Source organism: Daphnia pulex, chromosome 3, assembly GCF_021134715.1.
Source record: "Daphnia pulex isolate KAP4 chromosome 3, ASM2113471v1".
In the NCBI taxonomy this organism is placed as follows: Eukaryota; Metazoa; Arthropoda; class Branchiopoda; order Diplostraca; family Daphniidae; genus Daphnia; species Daphnia pulex.
In genome coordinates this window covers 11,368,467-11,391,381 of record NC_060019.1, presented here as the reverse complement: position 1 = coordinate 11,391,381, position 22,915 = coordinate 11,368,467, and the positions used below count along the sequence as shown (strand labels likewise).

Genomic DNA, 22,915 nt, shown 5'->3' with positions numbered 1-22,915 from the left:
ACGTGAACCGACCCACCACCACCACCACCTCGTCCACCACCAACTCCTTCCTACACACATAGAGGCGTAGTATATATATTCTCGCCCCATCCATTTGGGTTTTATTTTCTTCTTTTTCGTTCGGAGGTGGAAAGAATCTTTTTTACTCCTTTCCAGCCACCCACCGTTGGAATCCACCACATATCCTATATAGTCTGCGTATATACATGTATACACACACACACACAGAGAGAGAGAAGGAGAGGAGACGGGCAAAACTCCTCCTTCATTCCTGTGTGACCTTCTCCTCGTTGCTTTTCATCCGCCTCCTTCCACACACAACCCCGCTGGAAAATTGTTTTGAAAAGAGGAAAGAAAAGAAGAAGAGAGAAAGAGGAGAGAGAAAGAGTGAAGTGAGAGAGAGAAGATCATCTGCCCAGGTCCCGTCGACTTGATTCAGTCGGACGTCGACGACCAAGACGTTCGCCCGCAATTCCAATCGGACTTCACGGCGCTCACGGCCGCCCGTCTGACGCCGCTCTTGATTTATCTGCCCGTTTGGCTCTTTTGCGTTTTGACCTCAACTCTTATCACCTTATTCTTCATTTGTTCGCCGTTGTGTGTGGGGAAAAAAAAAGTTGCCGTGTCCAGTGAGTGTCCAGGGAGATTTTCGCCGATTGGATTTGCAGAAGGAAAAATAATAATTTGCTTTTCCAGTTGTGTTGTCCACCAAACGAAAAATGCGCTAGTCGGCTGTTTCCATCGAAAAAATAAAAAAGTTGAGCGGCTGTGTACACACACACACACACATGAGTGAGGGGCGAAGTTCTAGCCGACGGGCGGGGTGGTGAGCTTTGTGGGAGGGGAGGAGGAATATATATACATAGTTTTTTTCCGTTCGGGAGAAGAAGAAGCCGTTCAGGAGGTTATTCCCAGTCGGGAAGGAGAGAGGGGGACCCTTTTTTTTTGGTTGAAAATTCGCTCCCGTCTGCAGCAGCTCTTCTTTGGGTTCCCTTGTGAGTGTGTGTGTGTGTGTGTCTGAGCTCGTGTGTTTGGCTCTTGTTGCTTGTGCTCTGATGGCGGACAAAAGGACGCGAGTCTCCGTTCCATGATGCGCCGAAAAGCTCCGCTGGCTGAGTGCGACGGCAGCAGCGACGAGGGCCGCGATGGATCGCACCGGCTCCAGCGGCCGCCACCGCTCTCCTGTTGGCTTCCTTGTTGGTTCCCTTGTTGGCTCCGAGTGCGGCAGCAGTTGGCCTTCTCCGCCGCCATGCGCTGATGTGGTCCCGCCGCCGTCGCCTTTGCTCAACGGTCGCCAGCGGCCCATCTTCTTTAGCTCCAACGGTCATCGCTCGCTACCCCGACGGCTATAATGACCCACGATCCGTGGCCGTCCTCAGGCCGTGATTGCAATTTTTCAATCCATTTTTGCGGTTCGACAAATTGATGCGCCCGGTTTTTAATTTGTGATCATCTCCCGCCAATTTTATCCGTCGACAAATCAGCTGATTTAAACCAAAAAAATTGGATTAAGTGGAGGGGAAATTCAACAAACTGAAATCACCGTGTTGAGTGTTTGTGTGTTTGTGTGTGTGTTGGTGTAAAGTGTGTGCGGCGCGTGTGGCGTGTCTTTTGTTTTTCTCCTTTTTTTCCTATTGGGTTGAAAGGGGCGTTGGCAGCGCCACCGCTAAAACATTTTTTTGGGCGGCAATTTCAAACTTGTTGAAAAGTGAAACGACGTCCGCTTTACTGTCCCGTTGGGCCTCCTCCGTCCGGCCATTTGGTTTGTTCTGTCCATCCGTGTCACAGCCGGCCCTGCTTTGCGCCCCGACAGCTGGATGACACAGGAAGCGACAGACGAAGACGAGGACGACGACGACGGCGACGAAAAAGAAGTAGCCAAGTGGCCCGACGGTTATACCCACCTCAAAATGGATTCAGTGTAATCAGTGTCCAGCGTCCTGCGCCTCCATCTACGCCGCTCCAATCAGAGACGGCCCACACAACCCCCCGTATCTCCCCCTCTGTGTCAAAGAAAATAATTCATCGGAAGCGGGCGATTTAAATTTTGAGATACAACGACAAAAGTGTTTGTGTGGCTTCCCCCCTCCCTAACCCCGTCCGCCCCCCCCCCCCCCTCCCCTAAAAATCGTCCCAGGGCTCCCGCTGAGGACGAGGATTTTGAGTCGGCATCAATATGATGTTCACCGGTTCACACGCGGCCAAGAAGCGGAGCAGCAGTAGCACCAGTCACAAGCAGAGGCAATTCTTGTCGCAGGATCGACAACAACAACAACATCCGGGCGGCCCCATCTCCGAGCGGACAACGGATGGACGGAGCGTTGATCGCACCCGCCTCAGCTGTCAGGAGGTATACAAGTCGACCTCCCTCCCAAATTGGTTTTCTCTCCCTGTCTTAGATTTATTAGCATACAAATCCTCCTAAGGTAATACCTCTATCCGTCAGTCTACGGCTTGATTGGCGTCGGTTGCCATGGCGACGACTGTCAACCAGAAATTCGGTGTGCAGGTCTATTCAGGACTCGCTTAGTAGGTCGCCCATTGATTGCTGTCATTGACGGAAGAGAAAAAGAATATCTTACGATCACCCCGGCAACAAGATGGAACGGACCAAAAAATGTGTTTAGATGGTCGATCTTAGGTGTCCAAAGACTTGAGGATAGTTTTTGCTAAAGTAGTTTCTGCTGTACGCCACCCTTGTATAACGGAACCACCTTTCCGTGTGGCTCCGCCCACTCTTTTGTGTGTGTGTCGAGTTCCGGCTCCTCGTGTGACTTGACATTTCGACTGGCCACTACGCGTCTAACAATAAAAAAAAGCGACGCACCGATAAAAGCTTCTGTATAATCAAAAAGTTGTATTTTTCCATCAGCAGCACTTGATGCTCTTATCAGATTATATGACCAGCCTCCCCCCTCTCTTTCGCTCGTTGGCGGTGAGATGTTGTACGGCCTCCTCTTACGGTCCACAAGTTTCTCTTTATAGCGGACGCCAATATGATTTGAATTATCGATCCTCCCTTCTTCCAACCTCTATGAGAATATCAGGCCACTGTAATAGTATATCTGATATATTCAGGCCTATGTGACAAAATGACAGGCCACAAAAAAACAGGGGAGAAAAGAATTCTTGTCCAAACATTATTCATGAGAAATGACCGGAATGTTGTTGTTGTTGGCCATTTTTTTTTTCTTTTTCTTTTTTCAGTGAATCTATTTTGTCGTTATTTTTTGGTTGAAGCGCAAACTAAACTATATAAGAAAATAAGTGACGAGTGTCTAGACCGAAAGCGACTCGACTTGACGTGGTTGTAATTTTTTCTTCTTTTCCTTCCGGCGGAGTGGAGAAGATACTATTTTTCTTATTCTATCCGGTGGGATTGTCGCGTTCTCTTTCGATTGGAGGAATAACAACCGTCTCCCATGCTCGAGTGTTTCCCCAGCACGTTCCAGTCTCTTCGTGAGTCGTGGGCCATCGATGTCTATTTCCGTCTCTCTCTTAATGGCATCGCAGAGATGGAAGAATAAGGCCCCCCCAACAATATAGGAAATCATTTTTATTCTTTTTTTAATAAATAAAAGAATAGCCCGTGAAAAAGTTCGGTCGGATGCGTGTTCGGTCGGATGCGTGTAGTAGGACCGGCGTTCCCGATGGACCCGATACAAAAGCTCAGAGTGTGTTACTATATAATATTCCTGCCGAGTATATACATGTAGCGCCATAGAGGGAATATGAACGGAGAAGTAAATAGACGGACCCCGGATAATGGAAATGCAATTGCCAATAGTACGCTAAAGGTCTCGACACGTGTAGACGTCACTCGGTTCATCTCCTCCCGCACAAGAAAATGTCTTTGTTCCCCAGTCGCATTAGAACGTTCCCTCCCTGCTATGGAGGGTCCGCTGTAGTAGATTTCTACATGGGCGGATGCCTCCTGACGTTGGGCAAGGGATGCTTTGGGGTGGGGTTTGAAAGGAGCGCGACGATGGAAAACGCACGGGCGATCGGAGCCGCAAATCCGCTCTGGGGGGGCCCATATTGACGTCATCATCCGCATTGAATTATTCAAGCCCATCTCACGCACGCAGCGAACAAGGTACTCACTCGACTCGCTCGTCTTCGCGTTATTCTCTTCCAGCTCTCCACGCCCGTCGCTCCTTTTTTTTTATTATTTTATTATTTTTCGTTTGTTTTTTTTCATTTCTTGGCAATCGCCAAGAATTTTTCTTTTCTTTTTTTTGTCTTTTTTGGACCACACCACCAGCAGAGCGCTCATATCTTTTCATATGTGCTGGGCTGCTGCTGTTGCTGCTGCTACGCGCTTGCGTCGGCTCTACGCTCTTTTATTTCCGTCTTGGAGTTTTTTCTCTTTTCCTTTTTGCGTTTCCAGTCGACTGACAATTATTCTTTTCCTCCTTCTTCCTCCTTTTGTTCCTTCTCGACTTGTGTGTATATATCAAAAACTGGTGTACAGCAGCTCCGTCTCTCTCTCTCTCTGCTGTTTCCCGGCGTCTAATAAGATTGCCAACAAGAGCTCGACGCCATTCGACGCCCAGCAAAACACACACACTTATTTTTTCTCTCTCTCGCTTTTTAACTTTTCTTCTGCTGCTGCTGGGGTTGTCATCGTCTCTTGTCTTTTATGGCTTTACTTCATCAATATCTTGAAGCCTCTTTTTCTCTCTAGCGCTGACTTCTTCTTTGCTTTTTTTGTTTTACTGCTGGCCGGCCTCGCTCTGTGTACAGCTGCAGCTTTTAAGTGCATCCACCGCGCGCCGGATGCGTATCATGTATTCATGAGAGAAATAACAGATAGAGCGGGAAGGCAACTGCTGTTGTGCATTGGCCGCATTCAGCCCCGCGGAACAACAACAATAACAACAACAAGAATGTCGTTATTCCTGCTGGTTATTCCCATTGGTTAGTCGACGCCGCGTCGCCCGGTTGCGGTTGCTGCGTCGTCGCCCGTGTGTATATCAATGCATAACATGGTGTTTTTATACAACGAATAGATAATGTTCGTCTCTCTATCTCTCTCTTAAATCCTAGCAACTCCCGTCGTTCGATCGGGACTTGTTCAAATGTCGATCTAGACCGAGTATTTCGATACGCTCAATGTTGTACAATCGTACAGAAGATGTTGTAGGGTTTTTTTCTGCGGAGGGGGGATCCAATGTTGCAGGGCATATCAAAGAAGGGACAACAATGACGACATCAAAGAAAATGGAGAATATAAAAGCCAGGAAAAAGAAAAACGGGAATAATATCTGTGACGACGAAACATTGTGCACCGCCGTTATCTTGATATTCGTTTCTTTTTTTATTTCTTCTTCTTCTTCTTGCTCCCTCTTTTCTTTCCGGCGATGAACAGGAATACAAATCCCATGTAATCCGAGATCGTAACAACAATCCCGAGGCCGATCCCAACTTTTCTATACGAAATTACGAATGTTATATAGCTAGGTCTTTGGCAGCAGATCCCGCCGTCTAATTGTGTCAAATCACGACCAGAAATCTTATTTCCCTATTTTCTCTTTTCCATGTAGACATTGTCTCATTTGTCTGAACGTCGTAGTAGAAGAAACAGACATAAAGAATAAACTGCATCCAAGAGGGTCGATGGGAAATGGAGGGCTAATTACTACTCGTCTGGATGGGGTTGGTACTAGTACAACATATGTATTATTTGCCAGGGAAAATAGCCATTGCGCTGATGTTTGTCCAGTCTCCCTCGGAACTATTTTCCCGGTGATGAATGCTCAGTGGACTGTGGGGGTAGATGTTTGCTTCGCTAATAACACGGATCATACGTTTTCAATTGCGCTGGTTCTCTTTTGAGCTCGATCACGCTCGGTCCGCTCGCATAGGAAACTATTGCAATAAGTCTAGACTAAACAGTATAGATGGGTACGCATTCATTGACGTCTTTAGATCTATTTAGTTCTTTCAAAAGTAACTTTTTTCTATTTCTCTTGAATTTCCGCGCAAGTTCTCAGCTCACTCGAAAGATGAGTGAATATTTTAAGGACTAAACAACGGAGAGATCTCTCTTTCTCTCTTGTGTGTGTGTGTGTAATTCTCTAATGCCGACGGGAGCTCCGACGTCTACACAGGGCTACGGTTTGTGGTACTAATTGGCTCGAGTTATATATGAGCTGATTTGTGCTCGCTCCTCGGAGCACCTCGTTTAGCTGCGCACGTCACAAGTTCGAAGAAGAACGTCTCTGTTTTCTTTTCCCGATAGGTTTTTTCTCTTTTTTTTTCTTTGTATGTGTTTCAATTTTAAATGTTGTGCATACATATACACACACAGATGCGTGGATATATTTGCCAGCAGCGACTCTATAGTTCTTTGCCATGGCTGCCGCCTGTTTTGTTTTGCACATTTATCTTTTTCGCTCGTCTTTCATCCGACTGTTGGCCTATATTCCCTTCGATTTAACATTTCTTCTCCGACTCTAGTTGTCGTTGCGCGCTTCTTGCATCGACTGATTGCGCAGCTCCCGGAATTCAATAATTCCTGGTGTCTTTTCTCTTTTGGTTATGCACTTTCGGTGTTTGTAGGCTGTTTCTTTTTTTCTCTCTCTCTCTCCCCTCCGGCAGGGAATGTGTTTGCCATTATTTGGCCCAAAAGAAAATCACGCACTCGAAAAAAGATTGCGGGAGTGGTTGCGCTGTTGTTGTTGTTGTTGCCCGGGGCCTGGGATTCGGCGAACTCGACGCTCCCGTTCGAAAAAAGAAAGAAAAAATAGGAAAAGGAAAAAAAAAAGCGCTCGCTTGACAGGATACATAGTTCTATTTCTGTTCGCCGCTGCTCATTCGTCAAATCCTCGGGACTGACATATTAAGCAAACTGTCGTCTGCTGATATACAACCTACTTGTCCAGAAGCCCCCCACCCCCTCCGGCCCGGACCGTGCTTTTGTGTGCGCATCAACAAGCCCGGCCTTTTTTCCCAATCTGTTTATTCTAGGCCACTGAACATAGTACGTAATATATAATAGGCGAACGCAAAAAGCCATTCATATAACAATGAATGCGATTTGACTATTATATACATCACACACACACAGCCACTTGCACACCTGGATGGTTCGGCCATGGTGATCTCAACTATGCACGGCTTGCTACGGACGATACGCAATTGGTTTTGAAACGAATCCCGCGACTGCCGGCTGGATTATTAGGCGATTAATGATGACTGCATTCTGTTCCATCCAGTGAATAGGATCTATACAGATGGCTTGCGTCATCATCATCCATGAGGCTGGGTAGATGTCTCAACGACGAGTGCTTAGTTCGGTCGGTTATTGTTGCGAGTTATTATTGCGATGTGTGACGTAAACGTGAAAACCCTGACCCCGACATGTTGGACGGCGGATCCATCGGTCCGGAATGGTTGCCTTTCCTCCACGGAAATGTTATTGGAGCGTATAGATATAATATACAGTATGTATTATATGTGTGCTAGGAGGTTTTGTGTATATCTATCTAGCCGTATAGATAGACACATAAGAAGATGGGGAGCCCATTGTAATCGTTGGACATTAGCCGGAGATATAATAGCCGTTGGCCATTGTAATGGGGATGGTCCAAAAGACAGACAAAGAGTGGGTTGAGTTGGGGGATCTATTGTAAATGCGCTACCGAATCCATTCAGCGAATCTATACCCAAGGAATCTGATGGCAATGGATAAAAAACTGGGGCACACGTCGCACTGACGCCAGAGAAAAAAGGATCGACGTTTCCTTCGTCGCCGTTCCTTCTATTCCACGCAAAATGGCCCGGACAGACAATGAAGTTGAAAAAGTCAAGATAAAACGGTGGAAAAATTTTAAAAGATTACCATCGGTTCCAGTTAACCGTTGCGCTGTGTACAACCAGGCCATTTGGAGTTTTCCGAGCTACTATGTGTGTACATAGTACAGCGATGATGTAATAGCAGCGACGCAGTTGGCTGCTGATGTCTATACCGCGTTGCATCTTTTCGCTTTCTCTTTTCATCAAGACAGTCTGTCGTTATCTTTTTGATGACGTTGATGCCTTGACACGTACTTGTGTGTGCAGCAAAAGGAGCGTTTTTCTTTCTTTATCTCTCTGGCTCCTTTTCTTTTCCTTGTTGTTGTTGTTGGTTCCATCAGTTTCCCTGTCTGGCATTTCCTTAAAGTTCCAGGGGTTCCGCTATCGTGACTGCCAACGTCCGCCTCTTTGATTTTATCAGTTTCTTTTTTACCCTTTTTACTGGAAGCGAAGTTATAACCTACACGTGTAATTTTTTTGACTGGCTGCTGAGACTTAAAGGCTCTAGGAGCAAAGTCGGGAGCGATGGCGTACGGGGGTTATTGCGGCGCTGGTACTATATATGCCGGCCCAAGTTGGGTCGTACATGCGTAGATCGGAAAATTGATGGAAAAGGTCAGTTCCTAAAAAGATCTAGCTGAGGGAAACGAAAAAAGAACTTTATGGATGGCGGATTTTTTCCAAGTAATTTCCCTGTTGGGCAGACTCCCAAGAAGTTGAACCGAACCAACTGGCGTCATCGCCTTCCTTAGGGACCAGTTACAACAAATGATTATTGCTATATCAAGTTCTTATTGCGGAATAGTTGACTATTTTCCCTCCTTTTTTTTATTCTTTTTTTTTTGTCCGAGTGTGGAGGGACCCCTAGTTGGATGAGGAGATCGATAAGGCGGAGTCCGGGGCCTCTGAAATCGACCGTTTTCATATAACAAAGGCCGAACGAGCGGCCAAACGGGGACGGACGCGGCCCAGTTCCATATAGATATAGAGCAGCAAAGTCGTTAGATGTAGACAACTAGCAATCAAGAAGTTGCAGGTCCGCACAGCATCTGTAATTCGATCACGAACGTCGTCCATCCGTCGCTATAGTGTCCTTTTGCCATTCTTTCATTTCATTGGATGCAATGACATTTTCTGTTTGTCTCTTGTTGGCCTCCTTTTTCTCGTCGGCGACTCGGCCTCATTCAAAAGATTAGACTTTCAAGTTTTTTTTTATCGAAACTGAAAGTCGAACTCTTTAACTTGAATCATACTTGGGATGGTTTAGTAAATTACTATTGAAATGGCTAGAAAGACGAATGATTTCCATTCGGCATTATCATATCGTTCAAGGGGGGAACTTTTTAATAGTTTGTCGAGAAATGACGCAAGTGAACCTTGGAAAAGATCTACGATATTAGGCAGCGCACTCTTTGAAAAGGATACGGTATTTGAGCAACTTTAAAAAAGGAAGAAATCGACTTGAAATAGCCGAATTGTAATATACTAAAAAAATAACTGAAACGAGGGAAGGAAGCAACGAGGTTAATTTCTTTTGCAACACATTTTTAACAAGCTGTTTCCTATATACTTCTTTCGCCGGAACGACCGGAATAGGCCTCGTTATATACATCTGGATAGGAATGAAAAAGTTGGAACGTATTAAAAAGACTGATGGCTTTTCGCTCTCTCATTTGGACTAGTGAAAATTGGACAAAAGGCAAAGCCAATAGAAACTGATGACCTAAATTGATGGCCAGTCGCTTTCCTCCCACTTTTTTTTATATTTGTGTCTTTGGCGGCTATTTCCGTTTCCTTCTCCCCTTTTTTTTCTCTCTCTTTTGGCTTGGTTGTTTTGTTGCGTTTTCAGTTGGTCGATTAGCAGTGTAGCATTGAGTTGTAGCCTATATATATACTTACTCGCCGCCCTACCAGAGCCCAGTCGCATAGGCTAATGGCAGAACCCTGTACAGCCCTTTTCGTCCATATAGATTCTGGGCGGTTATAGATGCTGGGGGAAAGACCACAAGACTCGTTATACCAGCAAGGGCGGGGGAGCTATCGGAGCGATGGAAGGGGAGGCAATCAAGCGCGGCGTGCGGCCAATCGTCTATGTAATCCAGCAGACAAGAAAATCGTCACAGTCTCCGGCGCACCCATGTTAGCTCATATTTTTGCGATGGCGACGCCGTTACGATGCGTAGAATTTTTCTTTTTTCTTTTATCGACTGGCGCAATGGATGGCATACCCCCTGAGGTCCGATCATCTCTGCGAATTGGCTCCGGCTGCGGTTAAACATATACGCACGCATTCCGTCGTCTATATATATTACATCCACAAGGAATATATAGTATCAAACTGGATGCGGATGCCGGATTCTTTTATTTTATACTGCTTATAGGCTGTAACATTTGGTATCGCTCTCCGCCATCAAAAGACGAAAACTATCAAAAACAAAAAAAAAGCGTAGCCATCGGAGGGACTTGCGAAGACAAAAAGCGACAGAGATCGACGGAGCGATGGTCGGATTGTGACGTCACGGTAGTGGCTGGCTGCTGGGTCGTCAGCCCTGCCATTGGCGATGAAATCGATGGCTCTTATTTATGGCTCTCTCTCTCTCTAGCGCTGCGGCTGCTGCTGTCTTTTTTTTTTGTATTTTCGTGATTTGTTATGTGAATATCAACCGCGGATAAGCCCCTATTCAGTGTATGCATTATAGATAGAGGGCGAGAGAAAGGAAAAAAAAAGAGAGAAAGATTGTATGGAGGAGAAAAAGGAAAGGAGATGAGATTAAAGAAGTGAAGTGGATGTCGGAAAAGCTGGCCGAATTCTATGTGTGGACACTGGGCCTTGCCAAGAGAAAGTCCTATCGGGAATGTATATTATCTGTTGTGCGGATCAACCCCTGCTTCGATATACGTTGCCTATTATAATCGCGGTTTACACTGCACTTGAAATTGCAAATGCAGGGGGGGGGGAGGGATTCGTGCGTGAACTTGTTTCATATGCAGCATTCACGACTGTACGTATATAGATAGAAAAGGTTGCTGGCCAATTTCCGAATTGGATTGAAACCGTCAGCGGACACCGGTCTGCAAGAAAATCCAATAGCACTCCCCCCCCCCCCCTTCCCAGCAGCAGTCCGATCTAGTCCTCTTTCGGAAGTTAAACATTTGAAAAGGCTTGCGACCCCGATAAACCTTGACAATTCCGTTCGGTAGTACACATAGTAACTCGAGAGTCTAAACAGTCGCAGTCTAAGCCAAACAAAAATAACGTCGCCCAGTGTACAGAACGAGATTCAAAGATCAAAGTTGAATCGGCGACAACGGCGATGAGTTTCGCCTCCGTTACCCCCCAACCCAGCCACCGTCCGTTCTTTGTTATCGCGCCGGTTCATCCGCTTCCATTCTTATTAAAAAAAGAAAAGCGATGTAGCAAAAGTAAATGGTTTTATGTAGTGCTCCTGCGATTTGACGGTTTGTGTCTAGTAGCGACAACAGGAAGAATGGAGAGAGATGACACTCGGAACTCTTTGAGAGTGCTGACATATCTTGATTATACGCCGACTCCGCCTTAGATGAGAACCAGATTTCTATTCCAAACAATTCCAAACAAGAGAGCGAAAAGTCCAATGATGATATCTCCGAGAATGCGACTGTGAATGAATAACCTATCCAAATAGGTCTAGACACAAAATCGTGTGACTTGAGACGGAGGGGAAAGCGCCAGCCAGTCACGAACTCGCACTCTTGCGTAACAAGAGGCTCCCGTCCTGTATGTGCTCGTGTCGCTGGACTCTGTGTCTAGTTATTGATGGTCGAATCCGAAATGGAGGAAACGGGTCGACACACACACAGCATAAGTCAAGTGGCACAATCAACTTCTATACACTGCTGCTAATAGTTGCAGACTCTTCTGTGTTACTAAATATACACTCGGTGGCGATCTATTTTTGCACTCGTGACGTGTTTCCTTTTTTTTCGGTGGGTGGTGGTGGTGGGAGGGAGAACAGTTTCGTTCGCGTGTACTCAACGCCGCGCTCACGCGCGTATTGATTTATTTTTGTTTCAGATTGTAAAGAGTCGGATTGTGTTTAGACAAAGCTGCGAAGAGTCTATATAGACGGTGGCAAACCAAACAACAATAGTTTTGAACCTGTGGCAAACGAAATGGTTCGTCGCATGACGTATCACGGCCATCTTATAAGTAACCAGACACATGTTTACTTGCTGTAGGGGCCGGCTCTCTATACACACGTAAACCACGTTCGATTGATTTTCCAGCACGACTTGACAGATCGAGAAAACAAAAGAGCTTTGCGTGTTAGAAATAAGAAGCCGATGTTTTTTTTATGGGCGCGGTCGGTTGATTTCGTTGCCTTTCAAACTTATCGCTGAAATTTCGGTGGGCGGCCGCGAAAATAAATAAATGGAATGAGTCACAACACCAACCTAACACTCCCACTAGCAAAGAAAAAAAAAATATGAAATAAAAATCTAAAATTTGAAGCTAAAAAAGAAAATTGGATATTCCAAAAGGGGTGGACAGAAAAGTCGGTCACGGACTATGGGAACGTGCATGTCGCGTTTCTGTTTTTGGCATGTGCCCATCCTCGTAGGCGTAGAATAAAACCGTAACAGTCGCGTAGTTTTCGTGGGATTCAACTGTTTCATTCGGTCATGAATGAAAACTAAGCGATACGGAATAGAAATACTGAATTTACGCTGGGATACTCTTGTAGACCCCAATTGGTGGGACCCTAAAAATAGGAGAAAACGGAAATTGAAAGCCGAAAGTGTTGCCACGTACGACCACGCCTACGTCCGGTTTATAAATAAACCGTTTCTTTATGGATGGTGAAATTCTTGGAGAAAATAAAAATCCCATCATCGGACTGGCCACCGCTCTAGCGTTTCCCGTACCTGTATTTATCCGATGTGAAAAATGTTGTTCAATACCCTAGAAAGGCCTTTGCTGTTGGAGTCCTAGTCGATCCATCTTCGCTAGTCTTTTCGTGTCATCTTCGGCACTTTGAAAATCGTTTAGATTTGGCTGGGTCAAGATCTTGAAATTATTTTCGATTTTTTCTTTATCTTCTATCCTATGCAGCATGCTGAATGTATCGGCAAAACGTGACAGGCTGAACTATGATCTATATAGGTTAGTCTATAGGAGTAGGTCTCGCCATTACTCATCGTATCATCCATATATCCTTATATTGGGGATTTGAGAAAAGGGCGGAGAGAAGGACGAATTGAAAATAAAATGATTTATGAATAGCGGAGATTTAAAAAAAAATAGACAATGTATTTTTATTTCTTTTTTTTTTCCAAAATAATATACTAAAGTTCATTTTCATTTGATTCTGATTGATGCAGTTGAAACTCCGCCCGACCGGCCGGCTCAATGTCCAGGTGCGACACTTCCGCGAAGGCGATGGTAAGCCTTTTCAATTGATTAATGTATTCTAACATCCGGCCGGGCTCCTCCCTGCACGGATGGTTAAAGGTCCTGTCCCACGAAAAAGTATTGAACGTTTGTCGTGGAAGTAATTTGATCGTGTAGCAAACTTTTTGCGGATGAAACTCCTATTTTTATCAATTATGTAGCATATAACATTGACCGAAGTAGCGCCATAGTGTAGCCTTGGCTTGTGCATTATCTATGAACTCTGCTATGTGCGTGTGTGAAAATGCATAATAAATGAAATCTCATGTATCAAGGTCCCGTGTTGGACGGCGACGACTTCAGTCTGGGCGGTGGCGGGATCACGCGCCGTCGCGGAGCCATCAAACATCACAAAGTCCACGAGGTCAAGGGTCACAAATTCGTTGCCAAATTCTTCCGCCAGCCGACCTTTTGTGCCTTTTGTCGCGATTTCCTGTGGTACGTATTTCTTGACATATTTCACCGTGATTTGATCTGCTCTTATGCGCACATTCATTCAACGAATGATTAAACATCGCAAGGTTTCATCAGTTACGTTCAAATTTCGCGATTGTCTTTGATGGTTTATCGTCGTCAATGCATAAATAATCGACGAATGATGCAGTGCACAAATATGACGAATAGTTTTAATATTGTTAACGATTTGCGGTCGATTCAAACGCGGGTTCACGACGGGGCCCATGCAGGAAACGGGCGCGGGCTTGCGTCCGGATCCGCGTGATGAATCGTTTGCTTATTGGACACGCACCGATGACGAACGATCATGTGTGCGCCTTCGCTCTCAGATTGAGTCTCTTCTTGTTGTGTCTATGACCTTTTTATGTTCTTTTCTTTCACGCTTCTCTTCAATCAAATCATTTTTATTAATTTTTTGTTTGTTTGGAATCTATTGCAGGGGATTCGGCAAGCAGGGCTACCAGTGTCAGAGTGAGTAACTTTTCCTTCCGTCTTACACTATATTGGATTTGCCTTTTCATCATTTTGTCTCTCGCAGCTGTCGCATTATTTCGTCACTTGTATTCCGAAAACTTAGGGGAGCTATAGAGAGTCGAGCTAGGCGCAATATTACCGAGAACAGTAGAACTGCATGACGTCTGGGGGCCGTTCCGGTTGACTGCTTCCACGAATTAAATGCGCACATTCAAACTAATATTATACTGCAGTCCAAACGGTTTAAAGCAGAGAGAAATGAAGGCTGATAATTGGGTGCGCACTTTTGGTTTGCAGGAGCCGCAAGGACCTATACTTATAGACGAAACAGTTCAACAGTTTGAGAACTGTCGGCAGCAGAGAATCGATAGCTTCGATAGAGAGAGAGACGCCGGTTATATCATCGCCCCCCTTTTGAAATAGATTATATAGACAGTCTCATGCGCTCTCCCTTTTTGTGGAAACATTGTCTAACATTGTTTTGATATGGGCTCCGGATCCTCCAGCCAAGTCGACGACTGTTGGAGGATCTCTTGTGAGTGTGACGCAAAGTCATCGGAGTAACAATGAGATTGAGTTGGCAATGGAGCGCAACCTGATATATTGGATCTGCCCTTGGAGATGTCGCAGCAGCGCGTTGAACAAACTTGAGTTTATTATTTATACGTAGTTACACATACTAGATAGCTTTTGCTAGCAACCGGGAAAGGGGGAAAGGAAAATCAATTACATATACAGTATATATTTTTAAGATCCCTGGGTGATCTCTTGTGCAATCTAAAACAATTTTGGGCTGATTTCGTTTTCACTCGGTCTCTAGGTTCAGTTTTGTAGGCAGAAAAATCAAACAAGAAAGCGTGGGTTATTGCGTTTGAATTCACGCTGTTCCTCCCGCGGGTCTGCACTATGCAATTCGTAAATTACGAAGGTGGTGATTGATCCTTTGTTCCTTGTGGGGGAATAGATTTTGAAAATTAGAATAAGAAAGAAATAGTAGAAAATTATTTTAGCGCGTTTTTCTATCTTAAAAATTTTAGTTGTACATAATTGTGTCGATCGAACTTTTTGAATTAAAATTAATCACAAAATGGGAAAACTGAGTTTGATTCCAGAAAAAAGAACAGGGTAAGATCTCTCCCGTTTGCGTTCAAGCATAACCAATCGTGATTCCGAGCTCTTTTTAATCTTGACATTTCAGATGGACTCTTAGCTGTCCCTGTCATTCGAATTAAAGAACGTCGGGATCGTTTCTCGGTTCAAATCCTCCTACACTCGGGCACAAATTAAATGCGAATGCTTATAGTCAAAGTCAGGACGAATCTTAATTAGCCCAGGGTTCTTACGCATTAGACAAATCAAAAATAACTGAGATGTAAAATGAAATCCCCTCGTACTGTGTTGGCTCGCTTTTCGCTAGGTTAGTCGACTTCAACCAAATCAATCGAAATATATAGCTCGAAAGCGGAGCCAAGAGCGTCGGCGAATTTCACGGATAGGTCACAGAGTCCCTAGACTCGTACCAAATAACCAGCCGTGTTGACGGTGTTGTATATAGTAGAGATTGTAGACGTCACTCCGTGTTATTCTAATCAGTCTGTGCAAATGTTATTCGCCTTTTTTCCCTTCCACTTGTTTGCTCAAATCTTGGGCCTATTCATGTGTGGCCGAAATGCGCATCTGCATACGCTAGAGGCTACTGGGTGCACGTACGGCTTGAAATGTGTATGGAAGAATAGCAGATAACCAGGCGACGCAAAAGAAAGTTACAAATGAAATAGAATGACAACATCCCGAGATATGTTGCGGGGAATAGAAGAATAACCCCGCCATAGATTCGAAGCTCTAAGCCTCTTGCGATGGCAGAATCGCACGACAAGTTTGTCTAATCTGTCGGTATTAGTCGTCATCGTCGAGGTTCCCACATATTAGTCACGACGTCATCTTCCTTCGTTTCCCCTTCGCTCCCATTGGCAAGGGATTTTCGATTTGCGAGTTTGAGCGGATGTAAGCCAGCGTCAGAAATAGGATGATGGGGGTGATTCGGATCTATTCAACTATACATATTCTCACAGCGCAATATGGAGTTGCGCACCGATGATTTTGATGCGACCAAATTGATAAAGAGTGTCGTCTGTGATTTGATATCAAAACGTAGTTCATTTTTATATTTAAAAAATAACTAATCTTTTGATTTTCTTGATTTTTCTTTTTTTCTTTCCATTGGATTTCCACGTTGGTCGACGATGGACTTTGTTCGCTGCTGCAGTTTGCCAATGTGCCGTGCACAAAAAGTGCCACGACAAGATCCTGGGCAAATGCCCTGGCTCCGGCAAGGAATCCCAAAACACCATCGTAAGTGCTCCTTTGTGTCTCTGTGTGCTGGCCCAGCAGGCCAGCAGTATACACACACTTCGCGTGTATATATTTGCTCGTGATTTATGGAGTGTTGTGTCTATGCCTTTCGTTTCTCCTCGATATCGTTATTTATACCGGAGGCCATCCTTTCTCAAGTCTTCTCCTCTGCTACTCTCTTCTGCGTAGTTATTATCCATCCTGTAGCTGGTGCAGCAAATAATTCCGGATCCCCACTTCATAGATATATATTGAGTGTCGTCATTGTTAAGTCTCTCGAGACTTGTCGAGAGATGCGTCGTAGTTATACGCACCACGTGCCCCGCATCCGGAAACATTGATTACTCCATCCACACCAGCATCAGCAGCAGCCGGAGGGTGCATCTATCCAGCGTGACTGTGTGTGTGTGTGTGTGTGCGTGTGTTTGGATGACGGGATTGCGTCACGAGTCCGTCGTCAATCCGCCGACATTTGTCTCTCATATTTCTGACGGGCCAAGGACCATACAACATACAGGCTCATCTCCTGTATGCTACATCTTTCGAGGGACCATCTTTCTTCCTCCAGCCTCCTTTTCATCTATACGGTTTCCATTGTTGGCGGCCCTTATTAGAATGAAATGTCGGGTGGAGAGAATATTTATGTGCTCTTCTTCGTTCCTCCTTGCGATGCGGGCGATGCCCTCCCGAACTTCTACCACCCCCCCAACTCTAGGAATAGCTCTCACTTTGTCTATTTCTTGCCACCACCGTGGTCCCCCCCCCACCCTTTCGGTTGAATTGTCGCCGTGTGTCTATTGGTCTACTTTTGGCGTGTGTCTTTGTGTTCAGCCTCTTGAATTGATATACTCGGGAGGGACACAAGAGTTATAGCTGAGACAAGACAAAAGAGACCCGGATAACTATCCCCCCCACAGTCTAGGCAATTCGCGCACAAGTTTCTTGTGTGATATTATTTCTATCGCTCTTTTCATTATGGATGCTTCAAGCTGGTTAGGCGATAGAATTGTGTTGGTCTTATTACACCCGAGGGACACATTTGGAACCGGGCAAAAGAATATTCTATTTCGAAATTCGGTTGATCTACCCTGAACCGTACCTGTAGACGGGACGCTATTTTGGCCTGAATAGGCCACACGGTAGTTTTTCTTTTGAATTGCCTGAATAGTTTGGCGGTATGTCATCGCCTTTATGTCTATTTCCCTCTTCTCTTTTTGTCCCTTTCGTTTGAATTTACGAGAGACGTCCTCGGAGCAGGTTAGAAGCGCTTCATGATGTATAGATCCTAAGAGACTCGTGCCTTTTCAACCGACGTTAATTGTCTTCTTTTTTCTCCCCACTTTAATTTCAATTTTTCGGTTACGACGACTTCTTCATCCTGGACGTCGACGGTGTTCAACTTTCTCCAACTTTATGGGGGGGACCTACCTCACTCGTTTTCATCGTTGACTTTTCCAGTACTTGCGCGAGAGATTCAAAATCGACGTCCCGCATCGGTTCCGCGTTCACAATTACATGTCGCCCACCTTCTGCGACCATTGCGGCTCGCTCCTCTATGGCCTATTCCGACAAGGACTAAAATGTGAAGGTTGGTGTTTCTTTTTTCTATTTGATTTGAATTTTGTCGACAAACATTCTTGTGATGTGCATAACTCGTCGAGCCGTTTGATTCGGTGCAAAGTTTTGGTATTGTTATGCCAGACTAGGAAATAGCCCAACAAACTTTGTTGAAGTTACAACTATACCGGGAAGGATTTTGAATGGAAGGGTTCTGCTTAATTGGACAAGGATCCCTTTGAAGGATCCCCCTCGGAAGGAACTTGAAATTATCGAATGGGCCAATCCTTCGCCATCAACTGCGTTCCTCGTGCGAACGCAGTAAAACAGAACTGACTGCGCCGCACATGTGGAGGGTATGATAACAAAACAAAACGTTGCCACCGCTCACTCACGCCACCTAACGCCAGAGCGGCCAAATAAGCAGCGATCCCGTCACGCTTGCAGCTCACGTTTGTCGCAATTCTTGTTGGATCAAAAATCCACTAGATGGCAAGGAATTGGCGAAACGCGGTTGATTATGATGTCCGTCGTTAACTTTCTTTCTATACGTCGATAAAAACAGAAATTCATTTCCAACATCAGCGCCATCATATTTTCGCTCATAAAATGGAAAAGAGACCTGATTGACGATGCCATCGCGGTCTCTTATTCATTTATTTAGTGCGACATAAACCCGTTCTCCCAGCAAAGATGCCGTGTAGTACATATGTATATTCTGCGTGTGTAAAGAAAATCAGGTGTTATTTCTAAAAAAAGCTTCGGGTCACGCGTTCGTCGACATTGTGTCTATACTTTCGGTGCCAACGAAACCGCGCAACTTTTATTTTTATTTTATTTTATTTATTTTTTCAAAATTGCGCGACTTTTAAAAAGCGGAACGATAGGAGCGACAGTCGGTAATAATCCCGCAGCTGAGTCTTTTTTATCACATCTCACTCTCGGACAAGCATGGGATAAGATTATAAGGCGTTGTTAATGTCAACTGGAACGGGCCCACCTGCAACGTCAAGGAAACCTAAACCTCCTCCCAATGGTTTATGGGTCTGTCGAAGGTTGAACGACACGGTCAGGCTCCGGTGGGCACGCGGAGCAACGGATATCGTCTCGAAAGTCCATTGGCGTCTATCTCCTACCGCTTTTGTTTTTTAAAAAGAAACTGTGCGCCGCGCAGTAAATGCGCGTTTCTTTCATCCCGCCACAAAGAATAAAAGAGGATGACACTGCCAAGTTGGCGCTGGCTTATTTTCTCCCTCCCCCTTCCCGTGTGTTTAGATCTAAAAATATTTTGGCCGCGCCGCAAGGAAACACACAACGTTTGCGGCCGTGAGTGAGATGACCGTGCGCGTACCGCTGCGGCCGACGTGTTATCTACACAGACGTTTCTTCTAAAAGACAACAAGAATGATCGGGATCTCTTTTTTTTCTTGCTGTTGTTTTTTCGCTTTGAAATCTCCCGCGCTTTTTTTAAAATCCTGTCCCGTTTTGGCCCCGCCAACCTTTGGTAAGGGACCAGAACCAGAGTCCAACTGTACTCTGCCAACCGCCCGCTTTTAAAATAACCACACCACCACCCACGCCATCACGACGACTATAGTTTCCATATACACACACTGGCTGGCCATCCAGCAGAGGGAGCCAAAGCGGAGTAACGGTTATCGCCGGCGCTGGAAGGACTTGTCGCCTTGGTGGGATGAACATCGGGATTGATGGAGGAGGAGCTGGTCTTGTGGGTTTTCAAGAAGGATCAGGAGAATCCACGTGACCAGCCCAACGGGAGTCTACTACACTACTAGACTCTAGTGTATATACTTGAGGGGGAAAAACGGGCTGGATGCCATGGATAGGCTATGGCTGGTTAGCTTGGGTTAGCTGCACCTTGGGAGTCTTTTGGCGTCGTCAGTTGTAGTTCATCATTCGATCCTGGCTCATCTGTGTTTACACCTACACAGTCTGTATATCAAGAGTGTGTACCGCACTGTACAGTAGTTATTATTATTATTATTATTTTTCAAAAAAGTTGTTTCTTTGACGTCTATTGCGAGGGAAACTTTTTTCATTCAAAATGGACGTTCATTTCATCTGTCGCGAAAGGAAACAGATGTTTGACAACTCATAAACAAAAGTGTGAACAAAATTTGACGGGACCTGTTTCATTTGTCCACCACATTCAACATGGCCGGCCGTAGTTACGGTTACAATTTCGGGTCGTCTTCGTCGTCGCCGTATTCCTTCAGTTCGAATTACAGCAGCGGATTGCCTTATCATGGCTCCTCTTCCGGCTACGGCTCTTCCGCTAGCAGGATCTTGTCCGGTTTTGGAAGCAGTTCCGGTCTATCGAGTTTCTCGTCCTCGTTCGATCTGCCGCGTCCCAAATCATTCGGCCTCAAGCCGGCCCTGAACTTTCACTCGCCCTGTCGCGTCATCAAGTCCAGTTTCATGCCGTCCATTTTGGAGAGTCCCCGTCCGACCCCACCGCCTCCGTCCGTCTACCGTCCGCTCCCGTCGTCGACCTTCTCCTCTACGCTGTCTGGCGTGGCTGGAAATCGAGCTGGAAACGATACGAGCTATCGGCGGATGAACATCCGCAATACGGCCAACATTGACGTGGTGAATCGTCCGCCGTCTCGGCTGGAACACCAACCGCGTGATCAGCCGAGTAACAATCGGAAAGAAGCCAACGAAGCATCTCGTCCGCCAGCGTACAGTGCTCCCATCCAGCGCGATTACACGGTGGGCACGTTGAAACGAGGCCGGAAGGTGATCCGCCTTCAAACCAACCGTTTGCCCAGTCCGGAAACCATCGCCAAAGCGGAAGCGAAACCAACGGAACCGGTGAAAAATGTCGCCGCAAGTCTGGACATTTGCGACGACAAGGAACAAGTGCCGAAAGCCAAACCGGCAGTCCGAGCTTACGGCGGGGCTGAACGGACGGCGTTGCCGATGGTAACGGAAGCCAAACCGGCCCGTCCTACTCCCATGACGCCGGGCGAGAAGATGAAGAAGAAATACATGATGCTCTCACGCAAAGGCCCCAAAAAGGATTCGGAACCAACAACGCAAATTCGTCAGAGTCGGTTGGAGGAATTGTCGACGGCGTTGCCTTTGATTGCCGGTAGTCCAGCCGCCAGTCCGCCTCCGTCGCCGAAGCTGACGTCATTCAAGCCCTTGCCGGCCGAGACTTCGTTGCCCGAACCTTCACTTCCTGAAGCCCCAAAGCCCGTTGAACCTTCTTTGCCTAAGCCTTCAAAGCCCGTGCCGATTCCGGCTGCTGCGGCTCCCAGACCTGCTTACCCAGTGACGCTGGTAAGCCCCAGCAAAGATTCCGGATTGGGCTCTTCGCCGGTCGTCCTCATCCCGCCAGTTTATAATCCGCACTATCGGGACCCGAAATTAAAGTTTCTGCCCCGGCCACAACAAAGTAGGATTTTGTCAATCCTGATCCTGCTCCTTAGCTGTTATTACCTGCATGGTACATGTCGAGTGAATGATCTTGGCATAGAATTATTCCGGTTAACGATCCTTGTTTTCACCTTGGCCAACTCTGACTCAGGGGGCATGCTGGGGTGGTGATTTGCGTCGTCGTTTATCAGTTGAAAACGGCTGTAGTTTGGCCAGTTTGGCAGGTGATGCCAGATGAACTCAGCAAAGGAGCAAAAGAAAAAAAAATCGTATAACCAGACGTGAATGCCCTGCTCATGGTTCGACTATACAGAAGTGGCCCCGGGGGGTCGTTACGACCTTTTCGGTCAAGGCTTTTGGCTTCCACGCTATCAATAAACGAACTTGTAAACTACAGTGCTGTCCGAATATCGGCTATTTTTAAAAAAGTCGACAGAGATATGGCCTGTTAACATGTGCTGGCCACGTCTAGTTGTCCGGAAAAACAAAACTGCTGCGCAACTACTGAGTCACTAAATAAACTCGATTCAATTTTTTTCTCCGAGTCGTAAAACAAAAGTACCAGCCAATAATAAATTTGTTTGCGTTACCCAATGTGTGTACTCTGAATCCACCGTTCTAAATTTACTTTTCCCAAAGAGTTGCGATCCCCGCTTTCGAAAATAGAACTCACTAAGGCAAAGGTCATTTTATAAAATGATCGAACTCGTGTGAAGTGACAAGTCTGTCAAAAACACACTTTCACGGTTTCGACTTATTTTGTTATTGTTACGCTAAACAACGCTGTCTCTCTTTCTTTCACGTGTGTCCTGGACTCTGTCCAAACAAAGTATAGAGCCGAAGGAAAAAGGGCGTTGCGGTCATGTTGCGCTCGTGTGTATAGTTACTGGCGGCACTGGGAAATCCAGAATAGAACACAGTATAGAACGGCGTGGCTTATTTTAAAACGCGCGGGTATATATGTGTCATCAGATATATTTAACTTAAATTCATTCTTCTTTTTTTCTCTGTTTCTCTTTTGTTTTTTCTTACAATGCGGCCTAATGTTTTGACGCTGATATCGATCTACCGTGGGCGATTCTACACCAATCAGTCTGCAATGTCAACTGCCACAAGAAATGCGAGAGGCACATGCCAAATCTGTGCGGAGTCAACCAGAAACTCTTGGCCGAGGCTCTCTCTTCCGTCAAACGAGGTGCGTATATAACAATCGACTTTTCCCCGAGTATATATTTGCTGATGGATGTATGAGCTGGATGTATGTACGCCCAGTTACACACTCAATGTGTGTGTCGGTCAGTAATGGTGAGTCAACTTCGGATAAGGACAAACAATTCCTTATCGAACGTACGAGCACGATCATCGGTCATCATCCATCAGTTTCCCCCTTTAGTTTATTTGTTCAAATTCCCCGCGCTATTTTCTCTCTGTCGCTATTCGTCA

General features: G+C 45.7%; 1 protein-coding gene across 8 annotated transcripts in view; it reads left to right on the top strand.

Moving 5' to 3' along the window:
• The window catches only part of LOC124190157 (putative protein kinase C delta type homolog), a 50,806-nt gene that overhangs the window by 23,527 nt on the left and 4,364 nt on the right, over positions 1-22,915 (top strand). For 5 of the 8 annotated variants that reach the window (XM_046582732.1, XM_046582730.1, XM_046582729.1 and 2 more), the window contains exons 5-10: positions 13,162-13,222; positions 13,507-13,669; positions 14,127-14,158; positions 16,428-16,513; positions 17,972-18,101; positions 22,566-22,667. In XM_046582732.1, coding sequence (XP_046438688.1) covers positions 13,162-13,222; positions 13,507-13,669; positions 14,127-14,158; positions 16,428-16,513; positions 17,972-18,101; positions 22,566-22,667 — 574 coding nt within the window. Of the gene's footprint in view, positions 1-16; positions 2,351-13,161; positions 13,223-13,506; positions 13,670-14,126; positions 14,159-16,427; positions 16,514-17,971; positions 18,102-19,430; positions 21,492-22,565; positions 22,668-22,915 lie in introns of those variants that run through there. The other 3 variants (XM_046582731.1, XM_046582726.1, XM_046582725.1) reach the window with 3 other exon arrangements.